Source organism: Sinocyclocheilus grahami, unplaced genomic scaffold (assembly GCF_001515645.1).
Source record: "Sinocyclocheilus grahami isolate Dianchi unplaced genomic scaffold, SAMN03320097.WGS_v1.1 scaffold71.1, whole genome shotgun sequence".
NCBI lineage: Eukaryota > Metazoa > Chordata > Actinopteri > Cypriniformes > Cyprinidae > Sinocyclocheilus > Sinocyclocheilus grahami.
Genome location: NW_015505250.1, coordinates 1861906 through 1883879, shown reverse-complemented (window position 1 = coordinate 1883879; position 21974 = coordinate 1861906). Strand labels below are relative to the sequence as shown.

General features: G+C 38.1%; 1 protein-coding gene across 1 annotated transcript in view; it reads right to left on the bottom strand.

The window, feature by feature from the left end:
* The window catches only part of LOC107585528 (protein jagged-1b-like), a 29787-nt gene extending 8376 nt beyond the window's left edge, over positions 1-21411 (bottom strand). The window contains exons 1-17 of the mRNA XM_016272574.1: positions 21070-21411; positions 20460-20762; positions 13382-13439; positions 8998-9249; positions 8054-8114; positions 5443-5573; positions 5239-5358; positions 3258-3371; positions 3067-3180; positions 2864-2977; positions 2669-2764; positions 2250-2254; positions 2081-2159; positions 1456-1569; positions 1248-1361; positions 1042-1155; positions 10-126 (exon numbers count right to left, since the gene is read on the bottom strand). Coding sequence (XP_016128060.1) covers positions 10-126; positions 1042-1155; positions 1248-1361; positions 1456-1569; positions 2081-2159; positions 2250-2254; positions 2669-2764; positions 2864-2977; positions 3067-3180; positions 3258-3371; positions 5239-5358; positions 5443-5573; positions 8054-8114; positions 8998-9249; positions 13382-13439; positions 20460-20762; positions 21070-21141 — 1978 coding nt within the window. The 5' untranslated portion in view covers positions 21142-21411. The remainder of the gene's footprint in view (positions 1-9; positions 127-1041; positions 1156-1247; positions 1362-1455; positions 1570-2080; positions 2160-2249; positions 2255-2668; positions 2765-2863; positions 2978-3066; positions 3181-3257; positions 3372-5238; positions 5359-5442; positions 5574-8053; positions 8115-8997; positions 9250-13381; positions 13440-20459; positions 20763-21069) is intronic.
* Between the last annotated feature and the right edge of the window lie 563 nt (positions 21412-21974).

Below are 21974 nucleotides of genomic sequence, written 5' to 3'. Positions count from 1 at the left end.
AGTACTCACTCTCGGTGCAGGTGGATCCTTCCCAGCCTTCCTTGCAGACGCAGGTGAATGAGTCGCCGTTGACCACACAGGTGCCTCCGTTCTCACATGGGTTGGGCAGACAGCTGCTGTTCTTGGCTGCAGAGGAGCCACAAAAGAGGTCAGAATGCTTTGAACTGAACAGATCAACACGAGTGCAACCACAACAAGACTGCCACACTTAAAACAGACCGGCTACATCTTGAAGTATTACCAAGTACAACATTTCCCAAGACTCGTATTACCAAGTACAACTAAATTTCCCATCAAAGAATTGGAGCCGACCGTACGCCAGATATTATATTTTCTGCATCAAAGAAATCTACAAAAAACGCTCGTCCCAAAATCTGATGGGGTTATTTTACAGATCGGGCAGTTTGAAGCAAATTACTGCCAATACATTTACAGAAAGAAAGTGAGATTTCAGTCTGTGAGCTAGAATGATTGAATGTGAACAATGTTTTCCTCCTAGTTTGCAGAGCAACTTTGTTATTTCACAATTTACACAACCGTTACTACTATTTCATTCAATGATTGGTTGGAAATGCAGTGTTATAGTAATAAAGTTAAATGTCTTCTTAATGGAGATAATATTTTTTGGCTTTAGTACAGTGACAACATAAATGCCAATTGTTTAATTTTTAAACAACATGTTATCTTTGTCTAATATCAAAGTTTCCCAGTGGGGTGGGGGGGTACTTTGCAAAGTGATCAAACTTAGGGGTCCTTAGCATTATAAAGTTTAAAAATGTAGTGATCATAATATTCTAGAAATAATTATTTCTGAAGCACTCACAAAGATACTTGCAGCAAATATGTGCCAAATTATTTGCCGCACTGCTTGCTCCAAACATTGTCACAAAGTGCATTTTCATGTAAAAGTATGACTTTACAGCAAGAAGTGTGCTACAGGGATTTGTGGGAATGCAGTGTTTTTGTAAGGGCTTGATGCACATGAGCTGTATCACATTCAAAGATAGAGAAAGTGAATGGGCGAATGTCACCCAAACTGACCTATGTTACACGTGGCTCCTTCCCAGCCAGGTGAGCACCTGCATTTGAAGATGTCCCCTTCATCATGGCATGTACCACCATTGTTGCATGTAGCTTCGTCACATTGGCTATCACCTGAAATTACAATTGATCCAATAGTATTTTATAACCCACACACAAACAAAAACTCAGCAAACTGGGTGGGTCATAAAAATTGTCTTTCGTACGGGAGTGGCATGTTTTTCCCTTCCAGCCATTTCTGCATTCACAGTAGAAATCGTTCACCAGGTCTTGACATGCTCCCTTGTTCAGGCAGGGGTTCAAGCTGCAGTCATCTATGTCTGAAAAAAAGGGGGAGAAAAGAACAAGAAAATAAGCTCAAAGAAGCACAAACATTCAGCATAAGCAGAGAAAAATCTATTTAAGTGAACATACTGATTTCGCAGTGAACTCCTTCCCAGCCGTCAGCACAAATGCACTGATAAACGTTCACCTTATCGATGCAAGTACCGCCATTGCGACATGGGTTACTCTCACAGTCGTTTATATCTGAAAAAAGACCACAGACGCCACAGAATTTAGGATCATCTACATAGACGATAGGGATGCGCAATATATTGGTTGATTATCAGCTATGAATGATTTTCATTTACTGGTATTGGTCGTTGTGGCTCAAATTAATACTGATTGGCTGATATTGGAAATTTAATTGTGCAAGTTAATTTTCTCTATTTTTACACTGGGATAACCTTTGCTGTCATCTAAAGTGCACTTAAAGTTAATCTGATAACTAATAACTTAATAACACTGTTAAATGTAACCTTTAGCAAATCTAATTGAATATCCATTTGTCAGACTGTACATTATAATGTTATGAAGGGTAAATTCACTTGGAACATTTAAAACAACTGATTTTAGCTTTCAGTGTTTTACATCTAATTAATTTAGACAAAATAGTCTGGAATTTTAAAACTAGGCGTTTATCGGTTATCGGACATAAAATTAAAATAACTGTAATGTCGGTGCATCCCTCTAATTCGATAATAATGTTTAGTCTTACTCTCATGGCAGTAGGTGCCTCTGAATCCTTCCTGACACTCGCATGTACTTGGCCACTTTACATGCCAGCCCCATTCATGCTTAAAAGAAAAAACTGAATATTACACTACTCGTTCACAAGTTTGGGGTCAGTAAGATTTGTAATGTTTTTGAAAGTCTCTTATCCTCACCAAGGCTGTACTTATTTGCTCAAAAACAGAGTAACAACATAAATATTGTGAAATTTTATTGCTATTCCTAATAATTGTTTTCTAATTTAATATATTATAAAATGTAATTTATTCTTGTGATGGCGAAGCTGAATTTTCAGCAGCCAATACTCTAGTCTTCAGCGTCACATGATCCTTCAGAAATCATTCTGATATGCTGATTTTGTGCTAAAGAAACATTTCTTATTATTATCAATGTTGAAAGCAGTTGTGCTGCTTTAATATTTTTGAGGAAATCTTATGATGAATAGAAAGTTCAAAAGTACTGTATTTATTTGAAATATAAATTTTTTGTAACATTATAAAAGTTAACTGTCACCTTTGATGAATTTAATGCATCCTTGCTGAATAAAAGTATTAATTTCTTACTCACCCCAAACTTCTGAACAGTAGTGTGCATTGATAGTAAAAGATCAGAAGATCTCCTACCTTGCAAGTTCCTCCATTCAGACATTGACCCTGGCAGTCATTTATGTCTGAAATTGAGAGAAATATGTTTGAATTTTTAAGTCAATCACAGCAGACAGAAGTCTAAATGCCGAGATTAAAAGAAAAACACAGATTGTCATACTCACTTGTATCACAATTCTGACCCATCCAGCCAGTGAGACACTCGCAGAAATATCCACCAATCAGATTGTGGCATGACTTGGCATTCACACATGGCTTGTCCTCACATTCATTGGCATCTTTGCAAAAAAAAATTGTGATTACCTCCCAGTTAAAAGCATGATGAATGATGAAAGTCAGACTTCATATTGCTTCACTAATCTCTCACCAATCAGACACATTTTGCCGGTCCAGTGAGGAGGGCAGGTACATTTGAAGCCATTAACCAAATCCTGACAGGTACCTCCGTGTTTGCATGGGTTGGGTGTACAATCGTCCACATCTATGAGATCAGAGCAGGTTAGACAAATCAAGAGTTAATGAATATCTTCTTCTGAGTGTGTTTGTGTGCCTTCTTACTGATTTTGCACGATGGGCCGCTCCAGCCGGCTGCACAGTGACACTCGTAACCCTGACTGGTCTCCTTGCACGTCCCTCCATTCGCACAAGGGTTGGACAGACAGGCATGTTCAGCTGTGAAGGCAAGCACATTTTATCACTTGTTTGAAATTTGTATTGATTATTCACCTGAAAATCTGTCATTATTTACTCACCCTCATGCTCTTTCAAACTCTCTTGTGAAGCCATATGATCGAACAAAAATTAGTTTCATAGAAGAAAGTAAGTTTGAAACTACATGCGGATGAGTATAATAAAGACAATTTAAATTTTTGGGTGAACTATAGGTCTGATATGCTCTCAAGTCTGCATCTACAGTGACCAGAGTATGCTGATCTAACCTTTGCACATGGCTGATCCCATTAACTTAACAGTTAGTTAAGCTTTTATCTTCCTGCTTAAGACGGAACAATTCCTCCAATGGTTTGGAGAGAGGAAGATTTCACTGCCTCAGGAGGTTTTCACTCACCACCCTGAGGGCTTGAATCTGGATCATATGAATCTGAGAGGAGGATGGGGAGGAAAAAAGCCATGACGGTCCATCTGGCAGATTTCATCACTATACCCATCCAACCACTGACTGTCAAAACAGATGAGATCCACTGGCAGGACATATCATAACAGAGGATTAGCAGACCTGGGCGCCCTTCCTGACACTGTAGACAGTTAAGGCCCCGAGGTCTGACATCACCTGATCCCCCATAGGCTCTCTACGCCCTTTTCCATCTAGTTAAACCAGAATGCAATGACACTGCTGCAAAATTTGACTTGGTGTAAATAACAAAATGGCATTGTGTATAAAATGGACTTGTGCCAACAGAAACACAGAAAGCAGCGCATAATGACTGTAAAGATTTATAAAATGAGACAATCAAATTCAGGCTGAATGACTGCATCTAAACTGCTCTGTGTATCAAGTTTCAAGCAGCTACAGTATCATTATGTTTCAGAGTCATAAACAGGGAAAGATGGTGAACCGTTTGGGCAGTACTGCTAAAATAAACCATACACACAATATGCAAAAAATTTACCTGCAGAACAACAGCTTGTTCCTCTAAGGGACACATCTTTGTCTTATCTGCCCCTAAAATGTTCATAGTAGTATCTTAAGGGTACATATACTACTCTAAGGTAGTAATTTGCACCTTTTAGGGCTAGATAAATTACAAACCCATCCTTTTAAAGGCACTACCCCAAAAAGGTACCATTTTTGCAAATTTATGTTTGATAGTGCATGGAGTGATTCTTTATAATGCTGTGCATTAGGGTTTGGCCTATAGACGGTGCCATTGTCCATCGCAGATGGCTGACAGACATGGCCAGAACCAACCTTAACTTCAAATCAAAATTCTTGTACACTGGGAAAAAAAATTGGTGTACTTTGAAACAATTTTCAATCAGAAATTGCTAGTAAATTTCACAAATAATTACAAAGAAATGGCAACTAACATGTTAAATTACCCATGAAATTCAATTTTTACAATGTAGAGCTTTTCACAAGCATTAGGAACTTCAAACACACCATATTTAAATGCAAAACGTAAAAAGGGAGACCTTAAAATGGAATGAGGAGGTCAACTATGTCGAAAAAACAAAACAAAACAAAGAAACAGGAAAAAGAACACTTGAGAAAGCACAATACAGATATTTGCTATACAAAACAACTAGCTTCAGTCTTTTCACTAACTGATGCATATTGAATACAAAATGGCAAGAATCACCATTTCAGATTGGTTTATTATTGTGATGTCACTATTTCAAATTAACCAACACCTAAAGAGCACATAAAACAAAACAATGTGTGACTGGCCACTATTCATGTCAGTCAGACAGACCTTTCGTGACTAATTGGACGTTTTTTGGCCAAAATCTGCAAACTGAACCAGACTTAACGCCATTGTTTGAAAGTGTGGCTAGCAAGACTATAGCATGATAGACTCACCTCGTTCACAGTTGACCCCGGAGTAGCCGTCTTCACAAGAGCACTGGTACTTGTCAGGCCCTGTATTGCTGCACGTTCCTCCATTCAGACATGGCTGGTGAGTTCCACAGTAGTTTAAATCTAAGAGGTAAGAACATTCAGTATTAGTATTGAATGTTAGGAAGCAAAGAAAAAAGAGAATAAATAAAATGAAAGTGTGCTTACCTTTGTCACAGAGTTGTCCACCCCAGTTAGTGTCACAGAGGCACTGCCAGGGTTCAACGCAGGTTCCGTGTACACAGCCCGGGTGAGGGATGCACTTATCACAGTACGGACCCTGCCAGCCATACAGACACCTGAAAAAGACAAATATACACTAAGGTAAGGTTTCATAAATGGAAAATGACCACTATGTATGTATTATTAGTTATTCAGTTATCATGAACAGAATGAATAACAAAGTCAGTAATTTCACGATTAACAGTGGAAAACAAATTTCAACACAATATTACTTTAATGACGTTATTTTGATTAAAGAGAAGAAAATGTTCTTGTTTACTTTGACAAATTCAAATAATATCCACCAACACCACTTTTAAAAAGAGTTTGCTTATCCAGTTCTCTCATTTTCTCAATAGGCGTCAGGGTTAAAGAAGTACTTATAAGAAGTTATAACAACAACACCACACAAAAACAACGTGTAGTGATTTTCTGAAGCATAATCTACCATAATTTTCTCAAAGTACTAATCAAAACTTTGAGAAAAATATTGTTTTTCAGGGCATTCAATGCTAAAGGGTTACCCTTTCATAAACTCTTTTTTAAAGTTCACTCCAGTCCACTGGGAAAAGGGAAACGCCGACAACTTCTTGTCTGATTATTTAATGCCAAGCCATGCAAACAACAAACAGCAGCTTTAAAACTCCACTGGGTCTTTTAGAGAGACTAACATTAGCTTGTGGCAGGACACTCTGTCTCAATAAAAGCGGAGCAGCTTGGCCCCAGAACTGCTCGGACTGTCTGGGTGGGTGGTGGGGAGGACTGTGTTTGTAAACTGCTCCATTGGCCAATGGATTTATGCCGGGTTGTTTTGCATTCTCACTCCTGTTCCCATGTAGCTGTTCTCCGCCCCGGGAACGAAGAAAACAGAGTCAGATCTACAGCCGCAGAATATCTCTAAGCCTGTAATTAAAAGCCATCTCCAAAACAGCTCAGCAATAGCTCTACACTCCCCCCTTTAGATGGCAGTAATTTAACAGCATGAGCGAGATAACCTGCTCCTTAAAGAAGGACTCAGATGAGATAGTAAGTCACTTGAGCACTTAGCCACAGGAAAACAGACTGCCCTCTGGAGAAAAAGAAAACAATTAGCCTGAGGCGGCAGTTCAGCTGTAAAAATAAACACGGTGGTTGAGGAAACCTCTCTTAAAGACAACTATTCTTAAACGTGCGAGAAGGTTTCACATCAGCAATGTCTTAAAAGTGACTTTGAATGATATTGAAGCAGAAATATGACTTTAAATCTACATGGCTGAGAAAGATTTTCACCTCGACTGTAGGCCTCGGCGGTTCCGATTTAGCACAGTAAGAGCTCTTGTTACAACAGTTGCACAATTGCATGGTTGTGTGTTCTGGCAAGCTTTCAGTGAGAGATGAATAGGTAATGGGATATAATCATGCCAAATGTAACAAAGAGCTGAGGTTTTAGTATACATTGAATTCCGTAGACTTCTAGCCTTGATCTTGAACGCTTTCAGCGATGGTACAACGATGAGAATTAGTCAAACAAAACATAGTAATAAAACATCATTACCGTCAGACCAGAAAACATGTGAATACCCTATAACAAACCAACGGAAAAGCAGAAAAAGCCCAATGCAAAACCTGCCATGACTTGCCCAAGCCAATAGAAGATTAGTTTGTTGCGCAGGAAATTCAAATTAACTTGATGCCCTACTCACCACAAATAAGTTACACATGATGCATTCCTTTATGATGAAGCAAATAACTTCAGAAAGCCTTGTTTATGCATTTTTCCCCATGCATGCTGCAATCGTACACATTACGAAGCAAAACCTAACTTAAGAAACAGTCTAGGAAAACATGCTGCTATGGAAGGATGGAACCCCACCCCACAAAATTGCTTCAAATTCTGTTCTTTAGGTAAACAACACAATAGAATAAAACCACCATGTTATTTTATTACATATTAAACAAGCCAGTTAGTTTATGACCTATTTTGATGTGCATCAGTGTTACAAAAGTATTTATGATGCACTCATAAATCACTGAGCTATAGCTGTACACAAACACACAGATACGCTTCGCTTTCTCTTCCCCGTGGCCAAATTCAAACATCATTTGTAAAACAAGCAGTGCGTTTTGAAACCCAATTAAAGGTTGAACTTGGCAGATTATGGTTTGTAGATAAGGCTTCAACATCTTGCCAGACAAAAGCAAAACATAAAATGGCTAAAAATAGCTTTGTGCTTCAGTTGTCTCTACAACATGGCCTTATTGACACCGTCTCACTGCTAAACGCCAGCCATGTTGCATATTTGTAGGTGGATGTCAGTAATCTGTGCTTTCATTGTCTGTTGAACAGAAACAGAGCTTGGGCTATCAGACCCTGATAGGTCAAACAGGACACATGGATAAGCCTCTAGTTGTGGTGAAAGCTTGTACTGTTGCATCTTTCACTCTTTAACAAGGCTTGACTTGTTGCTCAAAATGTTAAAGAGCAAGGCTGAGGACAAAATAAAAAAAAGATACTTTTTTGGCAGGAAATGCCATAAAAATGTTAAAAGAATAAAGAATAATATTGCAAATAACTTACTTGCAGCCACCTGGTTGCTTACAAGATCCATGTTCGGTGCTGCAACCTTGTCTGCAGATCGCTGGAAAACAGAAAGAGTGGGAATGGATGAATGAGAGTAAGTTTGTTCCCCATTCTTGCTGGGCTATGTACACCATGAGCCTCAATGTCCCCTGTTCACTTATGAAAACATTTTGGCAATGTATAGGGCGGAAATCTTTCAACCCCCTGACCAGCCTAACTGAATCTTACTCTAATTTGAGTCCTGTCGTCAGGCTTCGGGTGCCGTGCTCTCCATTCACCACTTATTCCAAACTATCACTCTCACCCACCAGCCTCTTAAAATGGCAACTGTTTGCAAACCATTTTACTTCATTATCAGATGCCCAAACCAATGAAATTTATGAAATGTCCTGTCCTTAATGATTGTTAAATAGAGATACAGTATATAAATAAAAAAATGATTTTTCATATTTCTATTTTAAAGTATAATATTTTATATTATATACTTTATCATATAATACAATTTCAGTTCAGCATAATTGGAAAATGTACAAAAGTTTGGAGATTTTTTAAAAGATTTTTATGACTTTTATGACTATATGTTAAATGCTGTTTTTTTTTTTTACTTTCTATTCATTAGAGAATCCTAAAAATTGACAGTTTCCACAAAAATATTAAGCAGCAATGTTTTTTACATTGATAACAATAAGAAATATTTTTTGAGCACCAAATCAGTATATTAGAAAGTATTCTGAAATGACACTAAAGGCTGGAGTAACGGCTGCTGAAAACTCAGCTTTGCATCACAGGAAAAAAATACATTTAAAAATATATTAAAATAGAAAACTATTATTTTACACAGAAATATTATTTTCACAATATTACTGTTTTTACTGTAGTTTTGATTAAGTAAATGTAAAAAAAAATAATAATGTGGCAGCAACATAAGTCTACTTGCTCACCCGTATTGCAGTCAGGAGCCGTCCATCCTTCCAGGCAGGTCTTATTGCCATTCTGATCACAGGTGTAATGTCCAAAGAATTCGTCACGTGGCCGGCAGAACTTGTTGCAGCCAAAGCCGTAGTAGTGTTCATCGCAGGTGACCCGGATCTGATACTCAAACTGGGCGATGGGGCCGTTGTGGGTCAGCCTCTGCCACTGTCGATTTGGGTTGATCATGCCAGAGTGGTACGCTTTCTCGATGAGCTTTCCACCTGAACAGTCAATGTGTAACACTCAGAAATGTAGTAGAGGTTATGTTTATACCATAGACAGTCCATCCGGCTATCGGTGGGCAGAACTGAAAATACAGAACGCATCATGTCCAAAATAAGTCAAGATGCGGAAAAACGTGTTATCAATGGATTTCTGTTAGGCACAACGTGAAGCAAAGTTTACACTTTTTGCAGTCGCCAAGCATCATCTCAAGTTGCTTTTTATATTTTAGAACAGCTTCAAACATGGCTACTATTAGAAATCCATTTTACAATGTTAGATTCAATGTTTTGAGTCCTATATTTTTAACAAAATTTTTGAATAATTAGCTATTTGTTTGTGTTCACGTTCCAATATGTATCCAGTGAATATTTTATTCACTGCTTTATCCCAAAATTTGTATTACCACATGCCTATTAATTAGGCTATATACACCTTTTGTCTCCAGCAAAAATAACAATAGCATTTTTTATTCTTACAGTGATGTAAAACTACTTCTACCCTAACAAGACAAAACTTCCCATCTATATTCTTAATTCTGCTGTTTCTACCCGCAGAAGATGAGGTAAGCTGACAGCTCACATCTTTCACCATTTTATTCCTGAATATGACTAGAACAGGGTACTATGACATGTCTATTCCTCCCTTTCACATAAACTCTTATCTTTAAAGTTCTCCGCAAACGGATGCAACATGGGTAGATTTATTAATATGATTCCTAGAGGAGGTAGAAAGAGTGAAAATAGATGATATTATGGAGGCAAGGGGGCGATGGGGCCGTTGTGGGTCAGCCTCTGCCACTGTCGATTTGGGTTGATCATGCCAGAGTGGTACGCTTTCTCGATGAGCTTTCCACCTGAACAGTCAATGTGTAACACTCAGAAATGTAGTAGAGGTTATGTTTATACCATAGACAGTCCATCCATGTGGCTATCGGTGGGCAGAACTGAAAATACAGAACGCATCATGTCCAAAATAAGTCAAGATGCGGAAAAACTTGTTATCAATGGATTTCTGTTAGGCAAAGTTTACACTTTTTGCAGTCGCCAAGCATCATCTCAAGTTGCTTTTTATATTTTAGAACAGCTTCAAACATGGCTACTATTAGAAATCCATTTTACAATGTTAGATTCAATGTTTTGAGTCCTATATTTTTAACAAAATTTTTGAATAATTAGCTATTTGTTTGTGTTCACGTTCCAATATGTATCCAGTGAATATTTTATTCACTGCTTTATCCCAAAATTTGTATTACCACATGCCTATTAATTAGGCTATATAAACCTTTTGTCTCCAGCAAAAATAACAATAGCATTTTTTATTCTTACAGTGATGTAAAACTACTTCTACCCTAACAAAACAAAACTTCCCATCTCTATTCTTAATTCTGCTGTTTCTACCCGCAGAAGATGAGGTAAGCTAACAGCTCACATCTTTCACCATTTTATTCCTGAATATGACTAGAACAGGGTACTATGAAATGTCTATTCCTCCCTTTCACATAAACTCTTATCTTTAAAGTTCTCCGCAAACGGATGCAACATGGGTAGATTTATTTATATGATTCCTAGAGGAGGTAGAAAGAGTGAAAATAGATGCTATTATGGAGGCAAGATGGGCCTATAGTTCATAGGACTCTGGAATGCAGAGGGTCATTGTGGCATTTCACTTGCACCCTAAACCCTACAGCCAGAGCCAAGTGTCATGTCTTTACTACCTGCAGCCTGATCCACTTCACTGTGGGGCGAGGAAGTCACATTAAACTGAGAGAAAAAACCTCTGCGCTCTCAGGACAACGAATAAGGAGAGCTGCTAGCAAAAATGAAAAACAATTTCTACTAAGGACAATTATGTATATGAATATAGTTCTATATTTGATTCATAACCAATCAAAAGTTTGGGATCAGTAAATTTTATTTTTCTTTACTAGCACATTGGCTGTTTGCTAGTACAAGCACATATTAAAGTCTTATTCTGCATGACCATATTCTAGATCCCTTAACCCTACTCCATGCCTAAACATAACTACTACAACAACTACCTTACTTACTATCAATAAGCAGCAAATTAGGAGGGAATTGAGGGAAAACTCTTAGTTAATAGTGAATATGTGTTACCAAATTAAAATTTTTCAGCAAGGACACGGTTTTCAAAAAATATTAAGCAGCACAACTGTTTTCAACATAGATAATAATAGGAAATGGTTCTTGAGTGTCAAATCAGCATATTAGAATGATTTACGAAGGATCATGTGACACTGAAAACTGGAGTAATGGCTGCTGAATATGTGGTTTTGCCATCACAGGAACAAATTACATTGTAACATATTAAAATATATATTTTTTTTTATTGTAATAATATTTCTCAATATAAATGTTTTACTGTATTTTTTTTTTTTTTAAATGCAGCCTAGGTGAGCATAATTTAAACAATATTTAAAAAAAAAACATTAAAAAAAACTTACCAACCCCAAACCTTTGAATGGTAGTGTATGGATGAAAGTGTTTGTCAAATGCATTTAACACTTTTAACCAAAGAAAAAATTTTTCAGCAAGGACACGGTTTTCAAAAAATATTAAGCAGCACAACTGTTTTCAACATAGATGATAATAATAGGAAATGGTTCTTGAGTGTCAAATCAGCATATTAGAATGATTTACGAAGGATCATGTGACACTGAAAACTGGAGTAATGGCTGCTGAATATGTGGTTTTGCCATCACAGGAACAAATTACATTGTAACATATTAAAATATATATATTTTTTTTTATTGTAATAATATTTCTCAATATAAATGTTTTACTGTATTTTTTCTTTTTTTTTTAAATGCAGCCTAGGTGAGCATAATTTAAACAATATTTAAAAAAAAAAAAACATTAAAAAAAACTTACCAACCCCAAACCTTTGAATGGTAGTGTATGGATGAAAGTGTTTGTCAAATGCATTTAACACTTTTAACCAAAGAAACTTTATATATTTAAGGTACTGTGTGATCGGTTTATACATTTCCTACATTTCTCTGACTTTGGTGTTGCTAGCAGCATGTTCTACTGTTTGAGCTGGTATTGCTTTAAAAAATTTTTGGCCAAAATCTACCTTTAGTTGACAATATGATATTTTGCGATATTCATAAACCTAAAGTTACAAAATCTTCTCAAAATACAGCAAAATCACAAATTAAGGCAAGTCTGAATTGGCTACAGATTTGGGGATTTCCAGATTCTAATGCTCCATTCAAAGATTCAAATCCAATAAACAGAAACAAATACCTCTCAAATATAGCAGGGCACATATTAAGAATTATTTGAAAAGACAACCAATCCAAAATGACAGGTTCTAGGATCAGAGCATATCAGGCATATGCAGTCTATAACCTGATAAATACTGTAGAGTACAAATCAAGAGTACAACTTCAACATAACCTTTTCTGCAACAAAAACTTAGAACTCAAAATATCTGGATCATGGCTGAAAGTCGCTATATCAAAGTTAATGGTAACACAACCCAGACGAGTTATTCAAATGAACTCTACCAGACTCAGTTTAGTATTTAAATGGAATTGTTTCTGAAGTGTTAAGCCCTGTTGAGGTGTAAGAAGAGAGAGGTTATAGCAAACATAACCTTGTGCTTGAGCTATGCACCGTGACGGAGAGGCCGTGAGACCTTGACTGCCAACACCTGCCATTAGTCATCAGGTATTCGGAAACATTTTCATAAGCATGAGGCCCCCTCAACAATGTTTCTCACAGACACACACGCACAGTCTTCCTCTTCTTCTTTTCCCTGTCCTGTCACATACACCTGTCAGCACATTTGGTTTAAAGACTAGCAAGCTATGAGCGGAAATGGTAGAAAAACAAACTTAAATTTGTTGCATTTCCCAAAGTTTAAACAGAAAAAAAAGCAGGAGAAAAGAAAAGAAAACAAACTTTAATTTCGTTTCCCAAAGTTTAAACAAAAGAAAAAAGTTGTGCAGAAGAAACTAAATAAAACAAAAATAGAAACAAATCAAACAAGCAAGAAACAAAGAAAGAACATCAAAGAGAGAAACAAACACAACAGACAATCTATCAACCAAAAAGCTAATAAAAACAAAAAGCAAAACAAACAGCAAAAGATCCTGCTACTCACTTTCACTGGTGGTCTCGTTATTGAAGTCCAAGGCCTCCACTATCAACGTGTAGGACCTCTGGAATAGAAAAACCCACATGCAGTCAGCAATGAAACCAAAACACAGAAACATCAAAGATCATTTTACATCAACAGAGCTTTAGTCGGGGACCTTGACTCGTAACCAATAAACACCAATGACAAAATGTGACCATGGGGACACACTGCGAAATGTGCCGTGAAAGATCAGAAGAATAATACAACCTTCACCTTATCTGGTAGTGCTCTCCTGAAACTTTGTGTAGATACAGTATCACCATCTTTACAATTTAAACAATGACTGGCAGAATAGATCAACAAGCATCCATGATTTGGTAATATGACTATGGGAGACTGTTGTTTAACTCTAACCTTCGCAGTACACCTGAGTGACACTTCATAACGTTATTTAATCATGAAATGTGTTAATTAAAGCTTATTTGCTTGTGCACATAAAATTAAACTATTACATTTTGTGCAATTTGAGCTGTTCCTTTACAAAAGTTTTTTATAATAATAATAACATTAATAATAATAATGAATAAAGAAATTATAATAATATTAGTAATAATAATACACTTAATTTGTAAAGCACCTTTCATACACGGAATGCAGCTCACAGTGCTTTACAATAAAAAAAATCATTACAATAAGCACCAAGTACTTCACATGGAAACAAGTAAAAAAAATCCTTATTCATATAACATGAGATTAAAAATGAAATCCCCTTTGTAATGATAATAAAAGACAAAATTATTACATACATAAAATGCATTAAAAAAAATGGACATTCAAACCAAGTAATAAGAAAGCAAAACAAATTAAACAAATTTAGGCTTGAGCATTGCAGCATCAGGCTGTTTCTCTCCATTCTGAATTTTTCCCCCAGATAATAATGAAATTTCCAAAAATGACAGACCTCAAACTTCTTTTACGTGTGTGTGTTTATTATGTGAGGGTCTAGTAGAGCTGAATCACTGGGTCGTGTTAGTCTCACTGACAGTTATGTGGCATCAGTTCAGCGGTTATTGTAAGGACATTAGGTCCAACATTTTGTACATTCAAAGGAGTCCTACTATCTTTGTACTAACTGTATTTTGCAAAACTGCCATTAAATTTGCAGTTTGACAAATTGGATGGTTGAGAAACACAATGGAATTGGATGGCTGCATCATAGTTCTTTAATATATACAATGATAATGGATTATCCATATCCATGTACCACATTATTTACATGGTACTCCAAGAATACCACAGTGGCTGGCAAGTAAAACCTACTGGTAGATGTCATAACTACACCATTAGGGGGCAAAAAAAAAAAAAACTTTTCCCATTGAAATACTTTTTTGTCCTGTGGAATTCTAAGATATTTTATGGTAACCACTTTTAAAAGTGGAAAATGAACTCATGATACTATGTAACTCATGTAACTCGTGATACAAACTTTTTACAAAAGTGAAACGTTTGGGATTGTAAATGTTCTTGTGGTGCCATCAGCCAATCAGCAACTCCTTGATGATGTCATTTTTTTCCCCCCAGTCACAGATTTACTGGTTGGCTGATGTCATCATGTGATTAGTCAAATTACATTTATGGCTCAGGTTATTGGCAAATATATGCAGATTTGAGTGCTCTTAAGCAATAGTGGCATAATTCAAATTGTGGACTTCTTTTCTGTACCAGTTGAGCAATGGGAATGCTAACAGTCCAATGCTGTCCAAGTATTACAGACCTCCTTGGTTCTATCAAGGTTCATATTTAATATATAAATATATATATATATATATATATATATATATATTTGTAATTTCTTCCACACAATGACTTACAATACATACATACTAATAAGTTCGCACTAATGTCCATTCTGCATAATTACCTCACATATATGACAGAAACAGTTACGAGAAGAAGAAAATTGCAGAATGAAAGTGAACTTGTTTCTTTGAAAAACCCACAAAAATCCCCTTTCACTTCTCGCTTTCAGGTCTTTTGTGTGCTGTGTTTTGTTCCTCTTTTTCCCCACGGAGTGGAATGTGGAGTGAGGATCTGAGGGAGTTGCAGGGGGTGGGCTACTTTTAGCATGACTCCAATGCAGGCCGAGATCTCTGGAGGGCTTGGCTACATTTCAGCACTTCTGAAACGCTTTGTCTGACTTAAGGTCATCATGGCTCTCACCGGTATCAGGTAACAAGAGTCACGGAGAGAGAGATTACTCTGCCTAGAGAATAAAATGAGCGTCCATATCTAGGATTTAGCGTTAGAAGTTGATCGAAAAAAGCAGAAGCATATGAGAGAAAACGAGCGTGTGTGCGAACGTGCCTGTGCCAGAACTGAAGCGTCTCTTTTCGGCACCTACTTGTCAAATTCACACACTCGTACTCTTGACGAGGGACCATGGAATTTCCAATATCACCAAGGTTCTCACTGTCCGTTTGCAGCAAGGATGGACCTTGAGTCCCCTACACCACACCATTCAAACAAACCAACGCACAGCACCTCTCACTGCACAAAAAGCTAAAATTAGTCTGCGCCATTCTGGTCTCGATGCCCTGAAAAATATCAAGATCCAAATCGACATATTTAGTCAATACATTTTTGATAGTATTTTAAACTAATTTCCCAAAAAACAGCATGTATGGCCAAGATACAACAGCCAAGGACGTCCATCTGCATGTAGCGGTAATGCTAAAGTGCATTAAACAAAACTACTCAACTACTTTGAGAAAGTTTTACTGTGCAAAATGTCCAAGCACTTATTAAAGCACAGGTGCTAAAAAAAAATAAAAATTACACTTCTCAAACTCACTAACCAGCTACAGTCACTGTGCTTATGGTTGTCAAATATCAGTTGGATATATGGGTACAAATATGTTTATTTGATGCAAGCTGTGACACCTCTGTTAAGATACACCTTGTCCTTTCTCTCCTTGTCCACACTTGAACGCAATGTGAACACAAACATGATGTTGAATCACGGCCCCCATTGAATTAACAAATCTTGGCAGTTTATGTATATCAAGCGCACAGCTCATTGATTTCAGCTGCTCTGCACTTCCACACATGTGTTTGAAAGTGCTCGCTGCCGTTTATAACGGACATGTCCGGACATGAGCTAGCACAACCTCTCATCAGATCAGGGGCAACAGGACGGCGACTAAAAAAGGTGATGGACTTACCTAACCTTAACCAAAGCAATTGTTTTTCCTGACATTATGTAGTTTTACATTCAGATTTATGCATTTGGCAGATGATTTTATCCAAAGTCACATGAGCTTGGCGTTGCTAGTGACATGCTCTATCTACTCTTTGAGCAACAGGAACGTTTTGTGCCCTATAAGGGTTTAAACAGACTAAATGAATGTCAGTTTTTTGGTGAGAAGCAGAGGAAGTTTTAAAGAAAAGGGCCGCTGTGGATCTCACTTCATAACTCACAATCTGTTTATCAGCTCTAAATGCCTGCTGCTGCCAGGTTCATGTTTCCCATGCTTGTCACTGACCTCAGTGTCATCACTGAATGCTCACTATCCCCATCAGCAGACTCCCAAACTTTACATTGCATTTGCTTTATCATTCTAGGCCTGCACAGACATCTGATAAAGGTCTACATTTACTCCCAAACTCCCTGAGCTCTGATATGGGACGTTTTTCGGCTTCTACAAACGGCCGAGGCCTCTCGTTTGTTGCTTTTATCACACTGACTCGCTGTGGGAATCTGTCAAGTGATATCTCGGCTGGTAAAAGTCTGATTGCTAATAAGGAGAGGCTGACATGTAGAGTGACAAACGTTCTCAACAATGGCTCCGGATGTACTCCACCAGATTCCAATCAATCAAAGACAACAGGATTTACATTAGCAGCTTGGAAAACTAGACTATGACCAAGAAGGCAGATGCCCTTTTTTGCCTTTCAGGAGGTGCAATTACAGAAGGAAGGCCTTTTTTGTGGGAGATTCCTATCAGGAGTGCTGGCCGGAGATAAGGGGGGCTAGCAGGGAAAGCTTTTGACAATCTTTCACTGCTCTCTCTGGCATGAAAAATGAGACCGGCTTCCCTGATAACAGGTCTGTCAGTCACCTGTGCGCACATAAAACGCTACTGGCAGCCATCTAATCTCCTGTCACTCAAGAAGGCGATCGCTGGCAGGGACTGAGGAGAGAATCGGATCAAACGGCACATCAGCTGTCAGATATCCAGTCAAAGGGTGTGTATTCAAGATTAGACCTCTCAATACAACAAAATGTTCCCTGGTAATATCATGAGTCTGAATTAAGTAAGTCGCGTGTGAGGTGATTGAGAAAAGTTAGCTAAACAAAACATCACTACAAGTACAGTACTACACTACATTACAATGTCCTAACATTGCCTCATTCAAGAACTTAACAAGGGTGAGAAGGGTGACAAATTATGCATTTCCTCATTCAACGACTTGAGTAATTTGCGCTTAAGTGCCACATCAGAGGAGACTGTATAAAGCAAGCATGTCATTATCCCCTTAGCTGCCCGTAGCTCTTTACCTCAGGCTTGTGGACGGTTCACCTGCATTTTTATTCCCACACCGACCTTCAGCCTGCTGTCTTTTCCAATAGCACGAGAAATGGGCAGAATGTGCTCAGACAAGCAAAAGAAAGACTTTAAAATATGGTTTGGATTAATTGTGTGTTTACTTTGAAAGGGACATGAATTAAATACACACATAAATTCTAGTTTGGCTTTTAGGAAAGGGAACGGGGTTCACAGACCATTATGCTGAATAGAAGATGGGACAGGAAAAAAGGAATTATCCAATTTGTTGGTGAACCAGCTTTTTGGCTCACGCTGAGCAGACAGGCCCCAGGTGCATTCAGGGCCAAGAGGCCAGAGAGCAGCGCTGTAATTTGCTGAAACGGCCAGTATGAGAAGTAAGGTCAGGACTGGGGCAGGTTTGTCTAGGAGCCGATCTCATCACTGCTGAGTCGAACGCAGCTTCCTGTTGCTTGCCCTGGGCCGGCATTATTCCTGGACTGGCTCCATTATGCACAGTAATCCTCCCTGTAGCCAGTTTGGCCCGGCTATTGTCACCCCCTGTTTCATGTTCGCTGAAGCTGGCTCTGTCTGGGTGGGCCATGCCTAAAACCCCCCTCTCTCTCTCGCTCTCGCTCTATTTTTCTCTCTACACCCTCTCTAAATCTAAAAGCATGGGGCAATCAAATACACTAAAATGTGCAAAATAAATGGGTGGTATGGCTGTAAATGAAACATTTAAAGTTTGGCAACGAGATTTGGCTGTTGTGTCTGGGATCTTGCTGAGAGTAATTACAGAGGGTTGCAAAGTTAAAAGGTGCAATACCTAGTCTCCAGTCAGCCGTGACTGACACAAAGCCTAAACTTTAACTCTTCCCCCGCTGCCAACCGAAAAAAATAATTAGTGACTGACTGAAGTGTCCTATATCGTAATTTTGCAGTATGATTTGGAAGTAGACATCACAAAAATAGCTGGAGTGTTATATGATCAACACATGCCCTTTTTTTGGCCATCTAGTTCACATAGTGGACAGATGGGCAGCTCACTGGGGCGAACAGTTCAAACAGGGACACGTTTTCTTTGACAGACTGACAGTTTGTCCTTTGATTTTTTTATTTATTTTTTTTATCATTTTGATCCCGCTGAATGTATCTACAATTACATCATCAAGCAAGCAGGTGCACAAGTGCTCATGCCAACAGAACATGCGAAAGGACAGTTCAACATCCTCACAGTCAAGAGCTCCTGAGAAATTAACATGAACACAGGGTTCCCACACTTTCTAAACAAAAACCAACTATTCCATGACTTTTAAGATCTGATTAATATATAACTTTTACAGGCCTCAAAATCACATTCCCTGACATTTTCATGTTTTCCAGGACCATGGGAATCCTGTGAATATCTATTTCCGAATGGAGAATCACAGAAAACTGTATCAAGTAGATCAATACCACTAAAATAGCTCCAACAAAGGTATTGCTACAAAAATAAACAGTTTAAGGTTACACTACACCAAGGTTTACAACCCTTACGACCCCCAACCAGACTCTGAGCCAACCCTGTGACCCCCGAGTATAAAAAGAGCTAGATTTTCTCAGAGCAACACTTTCATTAAGAATATTAACTAACATCACTACATAACATATAATTAGAACATAACCAGAAATGTCCTAAAAAAGTATGTTTTATCTAGCCTACATTCTCCATTCACCCACTTGGAGTACCTTCAGGGACCCCCAGGGGTTCACAGGCCCAGAATGTATTTAGTTAATACAGCTAAAATCTGACCCTCATGTTGGCAGACATCACACTACATACTACAGCAGGGATTCCATTACACTGCTGCATATCATAACACACAGCTATACTGCAAATCACCTGCAGTTTAGAAGGACTTGATAAAAAGTTATAAAAAGCCCCTTAAACAGATGACTACCATTTCAAGAGATCATGGTCAACTCATAAATTCTTTAGAGCTGCAAGACAAACATTGGTAAATCTCTCCTCTGTGGAGCTTCGGCTCACGTGCTTCACAGCAAACAAATCTTCTTTTATTTGATTTGCATTCTAATGCAGGCTGAGTAGGTGCAAGATAACTGTTTATTTGATGTATTTATTTACCAAGTTAGCTGACTGCTAAAAAGTAGACACTGAAAGGATCATCATGAGGAGTGCATTTACTGCAGGCCACTGTCAACATAGCACAAAATTCTAATCAAGACATTTATAAATGTTTTGCCAAAGAAACATCTTTGCTTACATCCATTTAGCATTTCAATTTGATCACTTTTATCACTTTCTTCATCAGTAAACAAATTCAAAGTGGTTGACTAGTGTAATGAACTTTGGCACCACTTTGAAAATGTAATGCAGCGATTAAACTGAAGTTCTCGATTTTAGTGGGTTGTTGTTGTGTACGGTGTCATGCACTCGAGCAGGTATAAACTCCAGGACAAACCGCGCACGTGGATCGAAACATTGCTACGATGTATCACCAACGTTAATATGCTCTAAAACAAGAAATCGCCATGAGAAAGGAGGGGCATCTACTCACCGGCCACGCAAAACTGAAGGGTAAAACAATCCTTGACTTTCCACTCCGCGTTCCCTTGGTCGAAAATTTATTCCCACCGAGAACGGCCGTAGATCCAGTTCCGAAACTGCAAGCCCCAGCCGCGGAAACTCGCGATTGATATTCCTTCAGACAAACTTTAAAATATGTATCACATTCGTCCCGCGTGCATTTGCGATCCGCCGGGTTCCTCTCGCCGTCGCAGCACAAGCCGTTCTGCAGCTCGCCGTTCGCATTCTGCATCGATACGATTTCCAGCTCGAAGTGCCCCGATGCGTCAGACACCTGTTGAGCAGAGCAAACTTTACATCCGTGTATATAAAGTGCAGTAAAGTCAAATGTGTCAGGTTTTATGGAATTACTAAACTTGCCAGTCTCCCAATCTGTCAGTGTCAAATTGAACGATACAGAACGTTTGCGCTGCTTAGAGGTCCAAACAAGGTTGTTTTTATATCACACCTAAGATATTTGTCAAGATACGCGTATTTATATGCTGTTTTATAGCCTAATACACATCTTTTTGTGTTGTATGGTTTGAAAATAAATAACACAAAGACAGAAAAAACGTTTAAGTTATTTAAAACAGACTTACCTTCGTCGGCAAGCATAACAAAAAGGCATGAAGGTAAAAAGCAGAAAATACTGAACTCCGTCGCACAATCATGCCTTCTTGTTGGTGTTGCTTTGAGACTCAGAAGTTGTAGCCGCCTCACGGCTCTAATGTACTCCCCGATTTAACATGCACGGGTGGAGAACAACTTTATTTCTTTCAGAAGACTACTTTGCAGTGTGTAGAAAACTGCCTCCTATTATCCCAGCGTATCTGAAATTATTATCTTTCTTATTCTGCTTCTCTCTCTCTCTCTCTCTCAGCGGCGGGTATACATTACACAGAAGCCATGAGAGCGTTTGTCCGCGACTGACTGAATGCGCATTCAAGACACCAAGTTCAGTTAATGGGGGTGGCAAACGCATGCCTAATTTTAATATTCAAAAGTTAAAGGGCGTGGCGTGTATGGAAGCCCCGCCCGTGTCCCCCAGTCCCACAAGATGACGGGTTTATCTGCGAGATTTACAGTGGAATAACCGCATGTTCTTCCACTGCAAAAAAAATTGTTGGGGGGAAGATATAGTTTTGAAGGAAAATGAATGCAATATACTATATTAATTAGTTAGCTGTATGTAAAATATTTTAAATCAAAATACAGTTGTACTGTAAAATATTAAGAAAAACATTTTTAAAAGAAAAAAACATGTAAAAGTTGTATATTAACTAGGCAATTTGACATTAAAATAGTTCAAATAATATCTATCTATCTATATATATAATCATCTGTCTGTCTGTCACTGTGGATCAGTTTCTTTGATATATCAATAACGATAAACGCATCAGCATTTAAAAAGGATGACTTGCAGCCAGACAGATATGAGAGGTCACAGACTCTGTTATTTAGAACTGTGGAATGCACATTTAGAAACTAACTTTGAAAGTCATAC